The sequence below is a fragment of the Delphinus delphis genome, chromosome 9, assembly GCF_949987515.2.
Source record: "Delphinus delphis chromosome 9, mDelDel1.2, whole genome shotgun sequence".
NCBI classification, from domain to species: domain Eukaryota; kingdom Metazoa; phylum Chordata; class Mammalia; order Artiodactyla; family Delphinidae; genus Delphinus; species Delphinus delphis.
In genome coordinates, this window is record NC_082691.1 from 58,052,073 (window position 1) to 58,074,206 (window position 22,134).

Sequence of the window (22,134 nt, forward strand, 5' to 3'; positions counted from 1 at the left end):
AAAGACTGTTCTTTCCCCGTTGAATGGTTTTGGTACCCTTGATGAAAACAGTTGATCATAGAAATATGGGTTTATTTCTGGTCTGTCATTTCTATTCTGTTGGTCTATTTGTTTATCCTTGTGCCGGTCCCGCACTGTCTTGAGTACTGTTGCTTTGTAGTGAGTTTTAAAATCAGGAAGTGAGAGTCCTCCTACTTTGTTCTTCTTTTTCAGGGTTGTTTTGGCTGTTTTGGGTCCCTTGCAATTAGATGTGAATTTTAGAATCGGTTTATCAATTTGTACAAAGAATTCAGCTGGGATTCTGATCGATTGCACTGAATCTATAGATCATTTTGGGGAGAATTGCCATCTTAATAATGTTGGGTTTTCCAATCCATGAACACGGGATGTTTTTCCATTTATTTAGATCTTCTTTAATTTCTTTCAACAGTGTTTTGTAGTTTTCAGAGTATACGTTTTGCACTTTTGGTAAATTTAATCCTACGTATTTTATTCTTTTGATGCTATTCTTCAGGTAGTGTTTTGATGGGAACTTTTGTGGTAATACTTTTGCAAAGTCTTCTTATCACGTGAAGGTGTAGGGTGAGTGGAGAGTTAAAAAAAATGTCTCTCCAACTGTTGGCTGGAGAGAGGAGCAGGGCATTTTCTGTCATTCTTTAGGAGGCTGTGTGTTTAGGTCTTTCATGGTCCTGTGGCAGGGCACTGAGGGATACATCAGACTGCAAAGAACTCCATAAACCCAAAAGCCGATGGTTTTGTGTGGTGGGGGAGGAGAGTGAGTAGCTGAAGATTGATCACTCTTGGTTAATAGGAATGCAATCCGATTGGACTAATTCACATTAATATTTAAGTTACTAATACCCCTCCCCCAACTTCTGAGACTTGTCTGCTTTTCTAAAAGGGGAAAATGAGTAGCCCAGACGCATCAGTAATAGGAGAAACTTAGTAGCATAAAAAAAGGAAGGAGACCGTTTGGGAAGTGTGAAAAATATTTTTGGATTTGATCTGGGAGGTTAAGGTTCTTGTGAGGAAAGAGGATGTCACAGCACAAGTTAGAAAGTCCATTGTTACCTGCCTGTCTGCTCTAGCGGTCTGCTCCTCTCTCTTACATCTGCTTTTTATGTTTTTTTTCTTCCTCTGTTTATCCTAGTTGTGTTTTGCTCTCCCCTCAGTGGCTCTCCTTAGCGTGTGTATGAAGGGAGGTGGAAGTCAGGCCCAACATGCACATGCCTGTGTCCGGAGCATCTGTAAATCTAAGGTAGCATTTTTCCTAAATGCCACCAAAATGGTTGTGATGCTAAAATTATATATATATATATATATATATATATATATATATATACACATGTACACTTTTTTTTTGTTTTTCTTGTCTCTGGATTTCAAACCCTAAATTTGTCCTAGCATCATATTCATGACCATAAATGGAACCCATTGTAGAGATTATATCATAGAGATTAGCAAGTTAGTGGTTTCATTATTTTATGTGTTACGAACCAGTATTGTTTTAGACTACTAACCCTCTTTAATATATTTTTGTGTATGTGTGATAAATGCTGGAAAAATTTAATGGTAATTTTATTTGTCTTTCCAACATTAACTGAATTTCAGATTTCTGCTTTTTTTTTTCCATTTTGGTTTTGCCTTTTTAAAGTTCTAAGATCAGACTGAGGAAGAACAGCTTGGGCCTGATTTACACATGGTTCTGCACACCTTGCCGGCCCTCCTCAAAAGTGCATGGCTGCCCCACTTCAATCCATTCTCATGTTTTGGTGTAGCTCCTTTTTCTTTTTCTTTTTGGTTGAGCTCTTTTGATTGCACAAATTGGGATCTCCCTCAAGCTACCTCGAGTACGGGGTTGCTTATTGTAAGGACACTGTGCATGGGGACCCAGGAGACTCTGGGCACTTAAGCCACTGGGGAAGTAAGAACTCTGGGTTACGGCGCTGGCACCAGGCAACCCTGCGGACATCAGCAGCTGAAGCGGGCTTCTGTAATTCAACTTTTCTGGTGGCCAGTTTCTTTAGTATCTCAAGAGATCTTTTATTTACGTCATGGCTTCTGTTTAAGTATAAGCTCTGGTCCCTTAGAACTCCAGTTAAGACGTCGTTATCTCTCCCTTTTCTCATCATCATTTCCTAGCTTCAGGACCCAGAGAACTGCCTAGTCTTGGTGCTTCCTAGTCTAAATGCTGGGAGGGAGCTGGTGCCCAGCCATCCCTGCTTTCCATGCCAGGCCATGCCTCAGGCACCTGGCTAACCTCTGCAGGGGCCTCCCTGGAGTCTGATGCCCATCACTGATGCTGGTTCCTGTGTCCGAGGAGGGCCCCCCAGGTGCTAGAAAACAGGGCTACCTGTAGAACTACCCCTCCAGCAAGACCCTGGCCAAGAACTTCCCCCTAGGGGAGATTTGGGAGGGCTATACCAGCCCCCCCTGCCCCGCCCCTATCCCCACTACAGACCTGCAAAGGACATAGGTAGCACCGAGAGCAGGTCTGGGAAAAACTGGCACTAAATTAAACTTTGAATTTTAAATAACCCCACTGATGTCATATCCTTGTACAGATGAAAGTAAGAAGCCAGTGATTTTTTAAGTAGAAAAATTGCTGAACATTTAGGAGGAAATGAAACAAACACTGAAAGTGAAATTAACTATTGTTTGTTTTTTTTGGAGGGGGGAATAATAAAAGTAATTGAATACATTGTTTACTATCTTTTTAAAAATATATGGTTTTCTGGGAGTTCCCTGGTGGTCCAGTGGTTGGGACTTGGTGCTTCCATCTGCCGTAGGCCTGGTTGGGGAACTAAGATCCTGCATGCCGAGCCATATGGCAAAAAACCCATATATATATATAGTTTCCTTTTTCTTTTCCCACTTTCTTATTGGGATGTAGTTGATTTACAATGTTTCAGGTGGTCAAAGTGATTCAGTCATATATATATATATACGCACACACACACACACACACACACATTTTCAGATTCTTTTCCATTATAGGTTATTACAAGATATTGATATAGTTTCCTGTGCTATACAGTATCCTTGTTGTCTACCTATTTCATATATAGTAGTGTGTATCTGTTAATACCAAATTCCCAATTTATCCCTCTCCCCGCTTTGGTAACTGTAAGTTTGCTTCCTATGTCTGTGAGTCTATTTCTGTTTTGTAAATAAGTTCGTTTGTATCATCTTTTAAGATTCTGAATATAAGTGATATCATCATGGTTTTATTACTTTAACAAACGCATTGTAAACTTTTGGAAAAATACAGAAAAGAAGGAAATAAAACAGAAATGACCACTGTTGACTTGTCACATGTAGGCTTCAGTTCTTAAATAAATAAGTAAAGAAATAAAAACATATGTAAAAAGATCACTTAATACTTCTTGAACAGTCCCTATCATTTAGTATTCTTCTGTAACATAATTTGGAATGGCTACGAGGTGGTCTTTTATGCAGCCCTACCATAATTCACTTTTCCTAGTGTACTACTTATGGACATTTAGGTTTCTATTTTATTTGATTTTTTAAATGAAAAATACTGCATTGTGAACATTCATATAAAAATTATTTGCACATGTCTGACCAGTTTTTTTACATTGAGATTCCAGATGTGGAATAATTGAGTCAAAGAACATAAGTAATTTTAAAATGCTTTCGGGGCTTCCCTGGTGGCGCAGTGGCTGAGAGTCTGCCTGCCGATGCAGGGCACACGGGTTCGTGCCCCGGTCCGGGAAGATCCCACATGCCGCGGAGCGGCTGGGCCCGTGAGCCATGGCCGCTGAGCCTGCGCGTCGGGAGCCTGTGCTCCGCAACGGGAGAGGCCACAACAGTGAGAGGCCCGCGTACTGCAAAATAAATAAATAAACAAAAAATGCTTTTGAAACATATGGCCAAATTGTCTTTGAGAAATGTTGAAATAGCTCACATTCCTACCAGCAGCATTCAGTCTCATTTCCCGTGATGCTTGCCAGCAATGGATTTCATTGAAGAAACATTCTAATTTGATAGACAGAAATATGGCATCTCATTTTTATTTGCACTTACAGCAAGGTTAAACATTCGAAATAGATTATTGACCTTTTTATAAAAAAAAATGTTACTTTTAATTGTGGTAAGAAACATAAAATTTACCATTTTGCCTGTTTTAAGCATACAGTTCAATAGTGTTGAGTATATTCACATTGTTGTGTAACAAGTCTCCAGACCTTTTTCATCTGGCAAAACTGAAACCCTATACTCATTAAACAAGAACTCGCCATTTCCCCTTCCTCCCAGCCCTGGCAACTACCGTTCTACTTTCTGTTTCAAGGTTAGCTGGGGTCAGATCTCCACACTGGTTCCTGTAAGTCTTTCAGTGAGGCAAGAATTCTCCATATCCATTATTTTGACAGGCATAGGGGCTAGCCTGGGGAATTTGGAAATCTAAACAAATGAAAAATTTTACAACCCACCAGGAGGGCATAGTTTATCAGGGGGCAGTTTCTGACTAGCGGCTTCTGTTTGCTAAATTATAGACATCTAACCTTTTCTCTCAAACCGTTCTATGGTGCTATCATTTAATTTCCTTCCCCCCATCAGTAAATGCCATGGCAAGGTCCAGTACCTGATGACATTTTCTATTGAGTTATAAAGCTAGCATCTTTTCCTATGTTTGAATCTGCATAGGAAAATCTTCCATAATGAAGTAAAAATCTTCCATAATTTATGTTTGAGTCATTATTTCTCCTGTTGAATAACAAAAATTCAACCAAGTAAAAATCTTCCATAATTTATGTTTGAGTCATTATTTCTCCTGTTGAATAACAAAAATTCAACCAAGTAGATTTAAAGATCTAATTAACATTATTGAACGATTCATGAATTAGGCAGCATCCCATCTAGCAAGTAGAGGGGAGCTCCAGAGGGCTGCAGAGAGGGAGAGGTTTTCAAAGGCAAGGCAAGCCATAAACAAACAAAAAGATTATTTCTGGCTTAGGTAACCTCCCTATGGGGGACAGAAGGAGTTACCTCATCTTCCTTTGGGGGGATCAAAAGAGTGACCTAATCGGTGCTGACTTGAAAATTTCACATTTTCTAGTTGGGATTACATTCCTGGGGAAGGTTGTAATGGCAGTTTGGTTAGGTATTAAGTCTTGGTTTTGGCACAGGTGTCTCCATTTTGGGCCTGTCATTTCTTTTTTAATACTTCTGATAGAATTATTGTGTTTATTTTTAAATGATTGTTACCTGAAAAAGTGTAAAATTAATTTGTGTTCACTGGAAAAATTCAAACAATGTGGAAGTGGATGGAGTGGAAAATGAAAGTCTTCTCCCCTCTAATCCCACCCCCATCCCTCTATCCAGCTTTAAAATATTAAAGCTTGACTGTGTTCTCTGTGATGTTTTGGAGCCAGTTTAAACTTTCAGCTTCCTATTTGTGCAGTTTGACTTGGTCTCTAGCATCTCAGGTGGCCAATGCCCTGTGAGAACTGTTGAATCCTCCTGCCTCGGGTGGGGGTGGGTGAAAAGCTCAAGTCCCTTGGGGAGAATTAAATTAAAGACCCCAAATGTGAACCATTTGTCCAGCCACACAGTCATGGAGGCAGCCTCAGGCAATGGGAAGACCTGGGCTGGGAAGCAGACTGACTTGAGTTCACACTGGACTAATTGAGCTCTGTCCCTCCCTGTGTGACCTGGGGCAACCTGCTCCCTCCAGCCTTCTGTTTTCTTACCTGTAAAGTGAGGACACTCAAATCTCCCTCACAGAATGGTTGTGAAGTTTACACAAGAAAACGCAGATGTGCTTTGTTGGAGACATTCAGTCAACTGGGAGAAAGAGAATATACAAATATTATGATGCAAGTGAGGTTCATGCCAGCAGGGACTTGCACAACACGCTGTGTAATGGGGGTGAAGAGCTGGGGCAGGAGCAGGGAAGAGGGGTGGGAGTTGGCAGGATGATCTGGAAGGGGTGGAGGCTTGGGGTCAAGGACCCACCCGATCAGTGTTTCGGCAGAATCCCAAGATGGATGTCACCCATGGCCTAGCCTTCAGCCGATGCAGGGATTCCTTCAATAACCTGAACTCTCGAGCTGCTCCTCCTTCCAGCCTCCGCCCCTTTGCACACGCCAGTCCCTCTGCTTAAAATGCCTTTCTCCTGTAGCCTTCCTGGCTAAATGACACCGCCCTTTAGGCCCCAGCTTAAGTGCCACTTTCTCAGTACAGCCTTCCCAGGCGACACTCCCCCACTTCCCCATTTAGTCTTTCCGTTCTTTCAAGAGGCTGTCCTTTCCTTTCCTTTCTGTCATTTCTATACTATATTTATGAAGTCATCTCGTAAGCTCTGAGTCTGCTCTGCCCTCCACTGTGTGTCCCACTCCTACTCCAGCACATGGCACATAAATACCGAGTGAGTGAGTGAGTGAATGAATGAATTCCCCCTTCCCCAGCTACGTCCCCAGCCTACCTTTCTAGTCTAATCCCCAGAGAGCCTCTCCGTATTAGTTTCCTGTGGCTGCCATAAGAAATTACCACAAACTTTGTGGCTTAAAACAACAGAAATTTATTCTCTTCACCATTCCTGAGGCCAGAAATTTGAAATCAAGGTGTTGGCAGGACTGTGCTGCCTCCGTTGGCTCTAGGAGAGAAGGCTTTCTTGTTCTTCCAGCTTCTGGTGACCCCAGGTGTCCTTGGCTTGTGGCTGCATCACTCCAGTCTCTGCCTCCATCTTCACATGGCCTTCTCCTCTGTGTGTGGATGATTTCTTCTCTTCTGTCTCTTATAAGAAGGACACTTGTCATTGGATTTGGGGCCCACCCACCTGCAAAGACACCTTTTCCAAATAAGATCACCTTCACAGGTTCCGGAGGTTAGGATGCAGACCCACCTTTTTGGCAGCTTCCCACCTCCCATGAAGCCTTTCCCTCAGCTGAACCGGCCTGGTCCCCATCTCTGGATTGTCCATCACGCTTTTCCCCCATCCTCTGTGTATGCCACTGTCACACCTCTTCCTCCTCTTTCCGTGAACCTTGAAATTCCCCTGTGGGTCCTCTTGCTCGCTCACTCACTCTGGCTGAAAGGACCTTCCTTCCCCTTGGCGGCACAGCTCGCTCACCTCCTTCGGGAGCTCTTTCCTCTGCTCTGGGTTCTCCTCCCCGACACCCACCATGTGGGAAGCACCCACGTACTTCCTCGTATTCCCTACAGTGCCAGGGATGTTCTTGGAGACTCAGGAAATACTTGTGGATGATAATAATCATCTGGAAAGTGGGGTCAGACTTACATGATCAAAATAAAGGCAAGTCATGACCATGCAGCCATAGCCACCTTTCTGTTGTAAAATACATGTGCATACAGTGAGGGGATTCTTTTTTTTTTTTTTTTTTGGCAGAGAGTAGGTGTTAAGTCCAACTAGCTAAGTGGGGTTTTAAGGAACAATAGACAGTCTTAGGAACATGCAGGGCCTGGAATCAGCCGAGTGGCTGACTGCACTGACTGGAGGCTCAGAATCAAGTTTCCCATCTTCATCCCTCTTGGGGCCACACCAGCTCTTATCTGAACTCTGGAGTAGTTTAAATGTCACAGGAGTGACTTGTTCCTTGAAAGCTTGGGTTGCTGGTGAAACCGTCAGGGCTGTTCTCAGTGGTGGATCGCTGGGCACCTTTTCCATTCTCTTCACCTCACTGCCAACCAGCATCCCCTGCTGCCCCTCATGGCCCTCTGCTCCCCAACATCTCCAGCCTCCTCTGATTTTCCCAAGGCTCCAACTCCAGCCTGACCCTGTCTGGCCTTCAGTTTGAGGGCCGGTCATCATCTGGCTGTCTTGGCCTTGCCGTAGCCTAAACTCCCAATTCCCAGGTGGACCGATGTTCCCCTTGGTTGGATCAGCAGGAGACAGGGTTAGGGGAGAAGCACAGGTATACTTTTCAGAGACTGTGGGAGGGCGGGCTCTCAGGGGGGATCTGGGTGGGAGGTCCTGAGAGGCATATCTGCTCCTGTATGGAGGTTCCAAATCACTGAGTGTTGGTATCTTATTTTTCAGATCGATCGTGTCCTGTGTTGAAGATGTTTCCAGAACAGCAGAAAGAGGTATGTCATCAGAAATCCCCAAATAGATAATCCACGTCCTTTAACTCACTACAGGTTAGTTCTTCATTCTCTGACCATAAATCTGTAGAGGAGAGTCAAGATACCACAGGACGTCATAGAAGGGGGCTAATGAAAGAGCAAAACAGCTGCCCTCCTGAACCTCCTGACCCCCACTCCCCAGCATCCGTGCAGTCTTCTTGGCCCTACCCAATACGAAGACCAGGCATGCTTCTTCCTTGTCCCTGTGTTAAACAGTTCTGGGACCAAGGTGCTTGCTTCAGGAAATACCTCCTCTGTGAAGGTGGCCAAGCTGCAAGCCTCCACACTGCCCTCACTTCTGATACCAATTTCAAATTTGGAGGTTCCCCAGACCATCTTCAGTTTTGATAATTCACAAGAAAGACTCACAGAACTCACTGAGAGCAGTTATACTCACTGTTATGGTTTATTACAGGGAAAGGATACCAGTTAGAACCAGCTGAAGGGAGAGATGCAGAGGGCCAGGTTGGGAAGGGGCCCAAATGCAGAGCTACTGCTTATTCTCTCCACAAGGAGTCGGTGTGTGATAATTTCCACAGGGAAGCTCCCCTGTGCCTTTGGTGTCCAGAGTTTTTATTGGGGCTCATCCTGCCTGCATGGCTGACCTTTTTGTCCGCTCCTCCTGGGATCAGGCTAATACCTTTAGTCTCTGGTTCCTCCAGAGGTCACAGCTGATACAGCGTGGCCCTAAGCCTCCGTCATATTCACATTGTTAGACTGTCCAGTGGCCAAACCCAGGCAAACAAAGATACTCTTGTCAGGCAAGACATTCCAGGGGCCTAGAGATCACCTCCCAGAAGCCAAGGGCAGAGGACAGACCTCCTTTCAGGTAAGCTGAATGCTTCACTACACACCTGTATTGGCCTGAGAGCGGAGCTGTGCTGACAGCTGGCACTATTCCAGAGGCACATTTTAAAAATTGTTCTTGGGGGGAGAAAGCGCCCCATGAAAGCAACAAAGACGTTTTTCCAATGAGAAGCTTTTTTTTTTTGGCTGGTTTAATCACGATTTTTAAAGTTCATTTCAGTTAATAAAAACTAGACACAGACTTTAACCAACTGCATAAAGAAAGCATTATATTGACCTTACAAGTCCTTTATTATAACTAATTATATAATAATAATATAACATTAAGCAGTTTTAAACTGGAAAGTCCTTCAATTGAAAAGGAAAATACCGTTAAGTTGAGAAAGGGGTATAATGCCCAGAAATATACTTGAGTCTCTGTCAGCAAGAAATAAGCACAGCAAGACCAGATCCTGGATGTACCGTAACATACTACTGTCCATCACATATCAATTCATTTTCTATGTGTGGCCAGAATTTCTTGGTTTCTCTTACGTTGCTCTTAGAACAAAGTCCACACTCCTCAGTGTGATTTCCAAGGCCCTGTGTGATCTGACCCTGCTTCTTTCCCCAGGCTCGTCTCCCGCTTCTCCCTCCACCCAGTACCCTTCTCACGCCTTATTCTGGAAACTTGATTGCTCTGTGTGCCCTGGGCCCCTGGGCTTTCACAAATGTTTTTCCCACTGCCTGGAATAATCTCTGTCCCCAGCCTTCACACCACCTTGACAGGCTGACGACTCCTTATCTTTCAGGCCTCAGCTTAGAAGTCAAGGGGAAGCTTTCCTAAAGCCTCAATTATCAAGATATTTTTATCTCAGCAGCTACCCCATCAGCACCCTGTAGTTAATGCCAGTTAGAAGTGGAGGAGGTTTTGGCTGAGCCTTTAAATATCCTAGTGGCTGGTGGTGGTTTAGTGGAAAATAATTCAAGTCCCACCTAACTGCATATATCAAGGCTGAATGCAATATCCCTGATTGTTCTAGAATCTAGACCAGGGGGGCAGTGTGTGTGTAAGCCCTTTGCACTTGGTGCCCACAGGAGACATTGCTAATTAATCGTAAGGTTGACATGTGAATTGACACCCAGTTACCATCCTTGTTCAAGATGCAAATGGCCCAGGACTGACATCTTGGTTCTACCTAAGCTGGTAGTGCCAGTTTAGAAGTTTGGTAAAAATTTTTTTTTTAAGATGGGGGGGTAGGGTGGGGAGTCGATTGCAGTCTCTCTTGTTAAAATAGCTTTATTACCGCAATAAATCTAGAGAGAGGAGAACAGGGAGGGAGAGGCTCCCTTGTTAGCTAAACATGTTCCATTTGCACATTGGTTTGAATTCCCACGAGAGCAGTATCCGTGCTGATGGATCTTCCCCGTAAAAAGGCCTTGGCATCAGGCCATTGTAAAATTAAAATGAATTCAGATTCATTCATGCATGCCGCTTTAATTTACAATTAAAATATTATGGTTACATATTTTAATAAGAATAATTAGGTGGACCCAACTGAATCAACTCTTCTGTTTAATGAGACAGAACCCGGAACCCTAATGAAAAGGCAGGTGGCTGTGACAGGAAACGCGTTTCAGACGGCGTCTTGTGTGGAGCCAGGCGTTTTCGTTCTCTTTATATTCTAACACCCGGAATGAACAGGTTGATCTTACTGCGTCGCTAAGGACCCTTGGCTTCAGCCACATTGAGCTCATCTTATGTGATATGTAAATAAGCAGTTTACACTCTTTCATGGAGTCTGACATCCTGCCCCCTCCAAGGAACTGTGTTTGTGTCTCTGCCCAGGGCTTGCTTGGTGTAAGTGGGATAGTCCTACATATGTGATGTGACTGGAAGGGTGGGCTGAAACCTCTTTTCTCTGTGTGTGTGTGTGTGTCTCCCCAACTCTCCTGGATCATGATGGCTGAATTCTACCTTTAGAGATTCATACCTTTTGTATAAGAGTTTTTTCTCCTTCAAAATGTACATACTTGGTATTGGATATAATGGCAATTAGCATTTATTGACACTTGAGTGACAGTAAATCTACAACTCCGTGGCAGGAGATACCTTGAGTGGAGCAGAACCAAGTGGGCCCAGGACGGTTCCAGGCACCGTGAGGACCCTGCCACACAGCCCCTACAGGGAGAGATGGGAAGGATGTGCTGCTGTTTTGGACGTGTTGGCTCTAAGCTTAACATTTAAGTGTTCAAGATACACTTACACTGATTGATGGTAACATTTTGGGCTTGCTCTAGGAAAGCATGGTTTTAATATTGATTTCTGATTGGAAACTGACTGAGCTGGGACCAGTGAGTAACATCAAAGGATATCCCATAAGCAACACCTCCACCTGGTGTCCTGCGATGCTGGGGACTTTGAAGGGAAGTGACAAGACAAGACCCTTTCCCAATCCCCAAAACTCAATTTGTTCTTCCTTCCTCCTTTCCTCCCTGCCTATGTGACGTGATGTAATAATAGGGAAAACTGGGTATGGGATACATGGGAATTCTCTACTGTCTTGGAACAATTTTTCTGTATATTTAAAACTGCTCTAAAACAGTTAGTTTTAAAACAGATAACATTGAATTATACGTGCTCACACATAAAGATTTCTAAAAGACTGTGCAATGAATAAATCAAGGTACAAAACAGTATTTACAGTGTGCTCCCATTTGCATTAAAAATTATATATACATGTATATACACACACATATATATACATATATGTGCCAATTATGTGTATAATAGAAGAAGTATGTAAAAGTCCTAGATAGGCTGAAAAGAAACTGGAAGTCCAGTAGGAGGGGGACTTCATTTTCAGGGTGTTCTCATCTGTACTTGAAATGATCTCTCTCTCTTTAACCACATACATATTTTATTTTTATAATAATGAAAAAATCTTATTTTTCAAAGGTAGATAAGTATTGGGACGTCATTATGTTAACGGTGTCAGTAACAGTTGAACTCATGGTTAATGCTTTCAGATTCACGTTTCTGACTTACTTTCGCTTTCAAGTGCCACATGTGTCTCTTTTCATAAAGCAGTCCCCTTGAGATGACCTCTTCCCTTCTTCCCTTCCTCCCTTCCTTCTCTTCCTTTACTGGTTTTAACTTTTCATTATAAATTTTAAACATACACAAAGTAGAGAGACTAATATAATGAGCCCTTATGTACCTGGGGGTTCAAGAGTTAACACGTTATTAATTCATGACCAGGCTATCGCCCCACCGCCACCCATTCCCTCCTGCTACCACACAGTGAATTATCTGAAACGAATTTTAGGCATAGTGTAATTTCATCTGTCAATATTTTAGTATGCATTTATAACAAATGACCCTTCTTAGAAACAAACCACATTATCATACCTTAAATAATTAACATTAATTCCTTCATATCATCAAATAGTCAGTGTTCAAGTCTCCCTGATTACGTTGAAAAAAAAATTGTATATTTGGTTGTTCTAATCTTGATCCAAATAGGAACTACACATTGCATTTGGTTAATATATTGCTCAAAACCTCTCATTCTGCCCATTTTCCCCCTTGTGCAATTTATTTGTTGAAGAAACTGCGTCTTTTGACCTATAGATGTTTTCACATTCTGGATTTTGCTGATCGTGTCCTTGTGGTGTAGTTTAGCACAGGTTGGTAATTATTTCTTGTTGTAAAAGATGAGTTTTTTCCACTAATGTATTATGAAATACAAAAAGGTAACTCTCCTTAATTCTGGACACTGCTTGTGTAAAGAAACTCATAACATCATGAATTATTATAAGTCGTGTAAAAGGCAGGCCTAGTTGAATTTCACTCACAGCTATTTATCCCGACGTAATAAAAGCTTTCTTAAAAGTCATCGTTCAAAACTGCCAGGGAACGGCATTTAAACACACTCCAAGCTATAAAGTGACAAGAAACATTCCTTGGAGGATGTCTTTTAGGTTATTTGTCATAAATATTATTAGGAAATAAAGGAAGGTTGCTTGATACATTCCTTCTGCCTTTCAAGCATGTTATTTGTAGAGAATGTAGTGTGTGTGAAAGGGGCTAAATTTTAGTTTTGAGATTGTTATGTGGGAGCCCTGGATAGAACCCTGGTGAATAAGACATTGGTTAAATGTCAGTGCCTCGCTCAGAACCAGGACTCAATGCATTTTAATTGAATGAATGAGTCTCCAGTTCAAATACATAAACATATAAAATGGGTATATACTTTGGAATAGGATAAAAACGGCCTGAGAAAGTGAGCATAAAATGAAACAAGTTTTCATTTTTGTGGTAGAAGATTCTCATCAAGGCTATGAAAAACTAATACTAGCACCTGGAGATTCTTTGTTTGTTAGCTTTTGTCTGTACTCATCTTTTTGTAATAAGAATAAATATTTTTACAGTCAGCACACAGTTATGTTTACTGTACTATAAAAATAGAAGAAACTGTGATAGGTATGTAGTGACATATCACTGTGGTGTTAATTTGCATTTCCCCTAATGGGTAATGATCTTGAACATCTTTTCATGTGCTTGTTTGCTATCTGTATGTCTTCCTTGGTGAAATGCCTTTTCATGTGTTTTGCCTATTTTCTAATTGAATTCTTCGTTTTTTTTACATGTTGAGTTTTGAGAGTTCTTTATGTATTCTAGCTACAAGTCCTTTGAGGGATGAGTGATTTGCAGATATTTTCCAGCCTGTAATTTTTCTTTTCAGCCTCTTCACAGGAGATGCAGAGCAAAGCTTTTTAGGTTTGGCGAGGTCTAATTTAGCTCTCTTTCCTTACCTGGATTATCATTTCGGTGTCAAGTCTAAGAACTCTCTCTAATCATAGGTCGCAAAGATTTTCTCCTATGTTTTTTTCTAAAGGTTTTATGTTTCCATTTAAATCTACGGTCCATTTTGAGTTAATTTTTACGTAAGGGGCAAAGTTCAGGTCGGGATTCCTCTTTTGGCCTGGGGATGTCCAGTTGGTCCTGAACCACTTGTTGAAAAGGCTATCTCTCCTCCATTGAGTTGTTTTTACACCCTTGTCTAAAATCAGTTGGACATATTTGCATAAGTCTATTTCTGGGTTTTCTGTTCCGTTCCATTGACCTGTGCCCCTCTACCCGTACCACACTATCCTGATTACTATAGCTGTATAGTAAGCCTTAACATAAGGAAGAAGGATTCCTCCCACTTTATTCTCTTTCAGAATTATTTTGACTATTCTAGGGTCTTTTCCTTTCCATGTAAATTTTAGAATAAGGTCAGCTGTGTCTTCAAAAATCTGGCTAGGATTTTTACAGGAATTGCATTAAACTTATAGATCAATTTGGGGAGCATTTATCTCTTTACTATGTTGACTCTTCCAATACATGAACACAGTATAGAATATACTTACACAGATATATACAAAGAAGTATATACTTCTTCGATTTCTTTCAATAGCATCTTATAGTTTTCAGCATACAGAACCTGTACATCCTTTGGTTTTGAATCTTCTTTATAATCAGTTGGTTAATTCTCAGACATTTCATGAGCACTTACTAATGAGTGCCAATACTGTGCTTGGTGCTAGAGATATAAAAATGAAATACAAGGCCTTTGAGAAGCTAGTGGGACAGAGTTTCAGAACAACATGTTGTTTGAATTGATGTTTTAGCTAATAGCAAGAGAATAATTTTTTCCCCTCCAAAATAATGCACTTTGGTGAAATTGGAAATATAGTGAAATCGGAGATTTATTATTTATTGTTAAAGAAGCACCCAGTAGAACATGTTTGAGAGCACAGACTTTGGAGCAAGGCAGACCAGAGTTTGAAACCTAGCTCAGTCTGTTGGCCATTTGACTTTGGGCCAGTTGCTTAAGCTTAAGAAGCCTTATTTTTCTTATCTGTAAAAAGGGGGGTGATAATATTACTGACCTCTTAGGATTGTCATAAAGATTAAAGGAAAACATGTATAAAACACTTACCACAGTGCCTGGCACATGCACATGCCTTGTTCAGTATGGTTAATTTTATTGTTGATTTATTCTCATATATCAGGGCTAAGGAAAAAAAGATGAGGTAGATGGATAAAGGTTGAACCTGGGGTGGGAGTTGGGGAGGGAAGGGGGTACACTGAAATTGAAGAGTGATTATTATAAGACAACACAGGAACTAGACTTTCAAAGAGTACAGTTCTCTTTCTTCAAAGTTTGTTTTCACATGGAGAACAGTAGGGATCAGTTAGCTTAAATTTTTAATTCTACTCTGCCTGATTTCTTCCTTCATACTAGATATAATCATTAGGCCCAAGAAGTCATTAAAGTGTTTAATAAGGTTATTAAATTGACTAACTGCTGCTACTGAAGCAATTTTCATAGGAAATCCATACGATTCTAGTTATGGAACTTGGAGCTGTCCTTTGTGGCTGACAGGCTGTCAACATTCCTTTGAAGGATGGTGGGCAGCATCATGAGGGATGCGTCTAATTAAGAGATTACAGGTGAACCTTGGCTTCCTGGGTGTGCTATTCGTAGCTGGAAGTATCGTGAAACTTCACTAATTCCTACTAATTGCAGATTGGGGGAGGGAGGCCCATCTGAATTATAGAATATTTTAAAATAAATGTACTTTTATTACTTTCAAGTATATATTTTAACTCCAACTACACAAACAAATCGTTGTCTGGTACAAGTCTTAGGGGACTCAAGTTATTGGTGCTCTCAGAATGATTTTCAATTATTTCTACGTAAATAGGTGCTTCTGGAGTTCTTTAGGGTGCTTGAAAACAGTTGATTCTCACAGACCTTAAACATTGCTCTTGTAGCCACGTGCTGTTAATTGGCACACCCTTAGAGGAAGGGGTTTGTTAAATTAAGATAAACTTTAGACCAGCTGCTAAATAACATCATTAATTCATGGAGTCCAAGAACCCAAGTGGATGAGGTTTTTATTTCAGTTGAAGTTTGATCTCATCTTTTTTTTTCCCTGAAGCCAGTTCATTTATTCCTGCAGACATGCATTTATTCATTAAATGATATTAATGGACTGCATTGGGTGTGCCAGGCACTCAAGTCATGCTGGACAGCCTAAGCTACCCTAAAGGAGCTTAGCATCTAGTGGAGGAGGCCTGCAGGTCATTACAGTGCAGTAAGGCACGGTGAAGAGGGAGGATGCCCAAGGTCTGCCCAGAGACAGTAGGGGCTTGGAGTAGAGTCAAATTAATCAGACTGGGTGAATCTGAGGATTTCCAGAGGAATTCCAGAAGGATTTCTAGAGACTGAGTTGCCTTTTGAAAATGGATTGGAGTTAGCAGAAAATAAAAGAAAGAACCAGATGATGGCGATGAAGGAAAAAGCAGAAACTGGGGTGAGGACAGCAGTGCAGGCAGAGAGAACAGCATGTTCAAAGGCGTGCAGGTGTGAAATTGCATGCTGTGTATGGGGATGTAAGCTTCGCCTTTGGAGATTAGGAGAGTGAAAAATCATGAAAGGCTATATTGTGCTAACTACAGAGTTCGAACTTGGTCTTGAAGGTTATGGGGCAGGTTTTGTAGGATTTTCAGCAGGAAAATGACACCATCAGATGTGTGCTTTGGAGCCATTCTTGTTTTAGTGTGGGGGCTGAATTACGGGCCCAGGGATCAATTAGCAGCCCATGCATTAATGTTGGGCAAGCAGTCCTTGGGTCAAAGCACTCACAGAGGGAATAGAGTTGTGGGTGGGTCAAAGAAGGGTGAATCTGGAGGACGTGGTCAGTGAGTCAGATAGAGAAGTCTGGGGACTCTGGGTTTCTGGCTGGGGTTGCTGGGGATGAGATGAAGAGGAGGATGTGGGAAGGGCGTGGATTCTTTGTGCTTGTGGGATTTCCCAGTGAGCTGTCTAGGCAGAAGCCTGGATACGTGGGGAGATGCCTGGACTGGGATGGAGAGAGAAGCATCAGCTCACGCTGAGCACTTGAAACCATATGTTCGGATGAGGTCATCCTGGAATCCTAACAGGGTGTGAAGAACAGCAGCCTGGGATGGCTCTCAGGGCAACAGCAACGTTGAAGGGAACGAGAAGGAAGAAAGTTCGCCATTTCGCACTTCAACCAAGTTAAAGATTTTCAGGATTGAAAAAGCGTTTGCAGCCTTAGCTGTTATGCAGATAATAAAATGAGAATTTTTCAGGACAGAGGATTAAGAGAGAAGGAGAAAAATAGTCCACATTCCCTTAAATCGCTTTTGCCACCTATCAAGTTCGCCTTCTAAAGTAATGCTTTGCTCTTGCATTGGACACTTCTGCCCCACTGCTTGCCCTCAGTATATATACAGGGATGATGAGTTCATGTTCCAGAAAGTCTTATTTTAAAATCTTTTCATTATGTATTTTTAAAGTCATTTAGAAGACAGACAATAAAAACAAGACAACAATATAACAATACTCTAAACGTTTTGGCCATTTTTTCTTAAAAGCGTATTCTAAATTATAAGAGGGACTGTAAAGACAATTGTTAGTAAGAAGCCCTCTTACATATAGCGTGATTGGGTCAGGGTAAAGTAGATCCTGCCCAGAGGTGGAAATGAAACAGAACCCAGGCACCCTGCCCTTAGTGCGTGTGTGTGCGTGTGTGTGTGTGTCTGTGTGTAACTCATTTTCCCAGAGTGCTTTTCACACATCCATAGTTCTTAGAAAGAGTGAATCAATCACCAATGAATCAATGAACAGAAGGACAAATAGGTCAGGAATAGGAGAGAAGACCAGAATCCAGGGTAGACCACATCTAACCCTCCAAATGCCCCCAGCACACTCAGGGCAAGGGAGAATGTTGACAAGGGCTGACAAGGTTATCCTACCCCCGTTAAGCCAGCCTAAGGGAGAAGGCTGCTAGTCATCAGGTCACATGTAAGCCACACTCCCTCACAGGGTGCTGGCAGTTCCACTTTTCCACTGGAGAGGCAGAAGTTCTTGAATATCCCACAGGGGAAATTAAATATTTCCAACAGCTCAATGTTCCATATTAACAGTAGAAGATATGCACCTGTTACTGAAATAGTGGGCCTCCACTCAGGCAAAACAAAAATGAAAAGACAAAGAAATGCATTTGTCAATTTTCTACAAACCTGTCATTTAAAAAAAGGTTTCTGAACTAAAATTATAAAGTCCACAATTACCACAGCATCACAGACCCCTTGAACACTCAACATATTAATTGAAGATGGTAGTAATGACAAATAGTTCTCAAAAAAATCAGGACTTTTTCCCCTGTATCTGTTCGCTACTGTCTAACTACTGACATCTACACTTTGATGTCACAGAATGGAGGTGCTCTGTCCAGAAAACCTCATGATCTTTTTTCTTCTTCTGCTCTAGAGCGCTGACGGCCTGCTTTTCAGATGTGCCAAAGCAAAGCAGTAAGGAATGCCTAAAATTTCAGCCCTGAAGTCTTTTTTCAAAACAAAAAGTTAAAATATTTAAAATGAAATTCAGTTAGCAATGAATTGTTGTGCCAAACATAACACTTTTTTTGTTGTACGTTTTCATATTTTAAAATTAAGCTGATTTAATGAAGAGCACTTTAAAAAGTATTGTATTTGAAATTTTACCCCCATTTCCTGTTCTTACTATCTTTAAAAAGGAACACAATGATCTACTTTGTATTTTTTTTAACTTTTCTAACTCTTATCTATAACATGAGGTTGTTATGAAGATGAAATGATTAACTACACGGGAAGGTATATTTTAAAAATAGAAGAGGGTGTCAAAGGCGCTCATCTTTCTGTTACTAAGTTAGCAGTGCTTATTCTCAGGAAGTTGGGGTGCACACACAACGTCATTTTCAGCTCTCCTTGCTTGCTTTTCACATGGCCTTTGTCACTCTTTCTTGTGTTCTAGCAAGCGATTTAGCAGGCAGGGCCTATAGTTTTAATTCAGAGAAATGAAGAAAGTAAGAAATGACCACTTTTACAACTGGATAAAAATGTGAACCTATTTTTCATGATGCAAAATTAAAAATCAGTTTTAGAGTATCTGTTCTTATTGTCTTCACATAACCTGTAAAACTATCCAAAAGTGCACCCAGCTCGGTTTTGCGTTATTGTAAAAATTCCATTTGTGGCAACAGCGTTTTTTTAGACTTCCTGTGGTGCTTGATTCATTAACTTCTTGTTTTTTAAAGGATTACAACCACATCGGTTAAAGTTTATTTCAGTTTTGTTCTTGTACAGTCATTTCTCTCAGCCCTTCTTAGCCCTACTTGCCATTCTGAAACCTATTTCTTTGCTTGTGATGCCTTTACAGGAATTTGTAAGTGTTTGGGTTCGAGATCCTAGGATTCAGAAGGAGGACTTCTGGCATTCTTATATTGACTATGAGATATGTATTCATGTAAGTATGCCGTCAGTAGTCCATAGAAATCACAGTAATTTTTAGGTAGCAGACATTTGATGGGATACTATGATATACTTATAATTGAAATTTATAAAAAATTTTCTAATTCAAAGAACTGAATTTGAATGATTACAATTAGTGCTTGTCTCTTAAATGAAGTAGTACGATGGTTCCTAAAGTTGTTTATTTGAATTCCTTATTGTACCTTTGTTAATATTATAATATTTATTGCCTTCATGTATGAAGATGTGAATACATCTAAAATTCAGAAAGAGTTTTTATAGCTCATTAATGGTATTTCTTTATGATCTGTTATAGCATATTTCTGGAGACTATATTGCCTGATAAATCTTAGGTTTTGAGAGGACGTAGTGTTCTCTGGAAAAGAGATGTGCAGTGTTTTATATGTAGAACAGGAAAGTAGGAAATGAATATATGGAATTATTTTGCCTTAGTCTCAATTCTGAGTAATTAAGATAAGTAAATAACTAGAAATGATTTACTTTACTTGGAAATAGTACTGTATCATAATCTCTTGAACAGTGTTGTGTGGTGTGTCGCCTCCTCTGATTATCTTGAATGAGGGTCAGCAATCTTTTTCTGTAAAAGGCCAGGTAGTAAATATCTTTGGCTTTGTGGGCCATACAGACTCTCAAAATTACTCAGCTCTGTTGTTGTAGGGTGAAAGTAGCCATAAACAATACATAAATGAATGAGTGTAATTGTGTTCCAATAAAAATTTATTAGTGAAGACAGGTGGCGGCTGGATTTGGCCCACAGGTGTATATAGTTTATTGGCCCTTGATCATGAAGATAGTCACTTCTTTTGTGTAATTTAGTCCAGACTTTTCTTGAGAGCATAGAAATGGGCTCAGATTTTATCTGTGACTCTGTATAGAACAGGTGAGATAAAATTTAGCCATCCTTTGATCTTCACATTGTTAATAGCTACATTGGTATATTGGGTACCCAGATACCACCCACAAAACTTCTCTTTTTTCTCCTTTCTTCCCTTTTTTCTTTCAAAGTTCCCCAACTTGGAAAATAAAGTAAAAACTCAGAACTGCTTTCTTTGATGATTGTGTTGAAGCCCATTGCCAGGGTACGCCTTGTATTTTGATTTTGTTTTCGTTTTACTCATGAGGTCACACCAGATATGCATTCTGTGCGGAAAATTATAACACAAGTATGTAAGACTAAGCATTTGAAAACGAAATGAAATTCTTTAGTTGCCTTTTGACTCCCTCTAAAAAATTTGTGGGTCCTTATGACACACTTTATAGTAGGTATGAAATTTAATTATCTTCAGGGAGTTAATGAAAGTATAGATCCTTCTCTTCTACATAAATAATATGATGTGAATTCAGAAATGTCCATCTAAAACCAGAAATAATGGGTTCCACACATGTTATTTGGTGGCGGCTCTGGTGTTTCTCTGAGATGCTTATAAATTGACAAGGAATAAATGTTCTTGGCTTGATAGATAGCAGAAGCAAGCAACTAGTAGAGGAACTTGATAAATTAGTGATCTCAGTGTAGCCTGATCCTGAAGAGGCTTCTACCTATTGTTGTACGATTAGGAATGGGTGGGGAGACTGGAGAGTTCTTGTTACCCTCATTTAGATGCTGTACCCATAGAGCTTTGCAGGTAGAGAAGCTGGTGTTTAACGCACTTAAATTAACCTCAAGGGAAATGATACCAGGCAACTCCGAAGTTGTAGCATTTACTTGGAATTTTAAACTAGTGGACTGTCAAGGTGGGTAGTCCTTCACATATCCTCTCCTGAGCTTGTCCTGCAAATGAAGGACTTATAGATAGACCTTTGTCTGGTGTAAGCACCAGATGGATCTCCAGTTATTGCATGCACAGTGATTCTGAGCAGAGAAATGAAAGGCAGTTGAACTGAACTCCACCTCTGCCTGAGGTTCAAGAGGCCCTGCAGTGGCCTGGTCCTCTCTGGGGAGAGAGCACTGAGAGGATACTCACCCAGGCCTTGTTAGGGCACGAATTCTGGAGTAAACGGCCTGCTGCCTGAGTCCCTAAGGGTCACGTTAGAGGGAGGCCCTGGTGTGCTTTGAAATCCACACACACAACATTATTATTATTTTTTTAATAAATTTATTTTACTTATTTATTTATGGCTGCGTTGGGTCTTCGTTGCTGTGTGCAGGCTTTCTCTGGTTGCGGGGAGCGGGGCCTACTCTTCGTTGCAGTGTGCAGGCTTCTCATTGCGGTGGCTTCTCTTGTTGCGGAGCACAGGCTCTAGGCACGCGGGCTCAGTAGTTGTGGCTCGTGGGCTCTAGAGCACAGGCTCAGTAGTTGTGGCTCACGGGCTTAGTTGCTCCGCGGCATGTGGGATCTTCCCGGACCAGGGCTCGAACCCGTGTCCCCTGCACTGGCAGGCGGATTCTCAATGACTGCGCCACCAAGGGAAGTCCCACAACGTTAGTATTGTGCCACAGACTCCATCCAGTGTGTTTGCTGCCATATCGTCCATGACAGGATTTAGGCCAATAAGTATTTTGGGGGCAAGTCTCTTAACCTCTCTGCATCCTGAGGTTCTTTGAATTTTAGGAAGTTCAGGAATACCAGGAACTGTGCCATACATTTCATGGGAACGGTTAGGAACTAATGTACACCATCCCTGACACTTTCCAAGGAAAACAGCGGCTGGGTGCTTATTAAGTGGTAGGTTGATAACAGTTTTTGAAATGATATAAATCTTGGGGGCAAAACCATTTCCCATTTGGCAGTGTAAAGATTATGAAATAGAATTTTGAAATTAATAGGTAGAATAGAGATCTTCTTACAAAACCAACAGACACATAAGCCAGTCTCTGGTTTTACAGAAAGGAGAAACACACA

General features: G+C 41.2%; 1 protein-coding gene across 3 annotated transcripts in view; it reads left to right on the forward strand.

Moving 5' to 3' along the window:
- Window positions 1-22,134, forward strand: part of SNX10 (sorting nexin 10) — a 70,469-nt gene that overhangs the window by 37,321 nt on the left and 11,014 nt on the right. For all 3 annotated transcript variants that reach the window (XM_060020637.1, XM_060020638.2, XM_060020639.1), the window contains exons 2-3: window positions 8,024-8,070; window positions 19,179-19,265. In XM_060020637.1, the coding sequence (XP_059876620.1) occupies window positions 8,047-8,070; window positions 19,179-19,265 (111 nt within the window). In that variant the 5' untranslated portion in view covers window positions 8,024-8,046. The remainder of the gene's footprint in view (window positions 1-8,023; window positions 8,071-19,178; window positions 19,266-22,134) is intronic.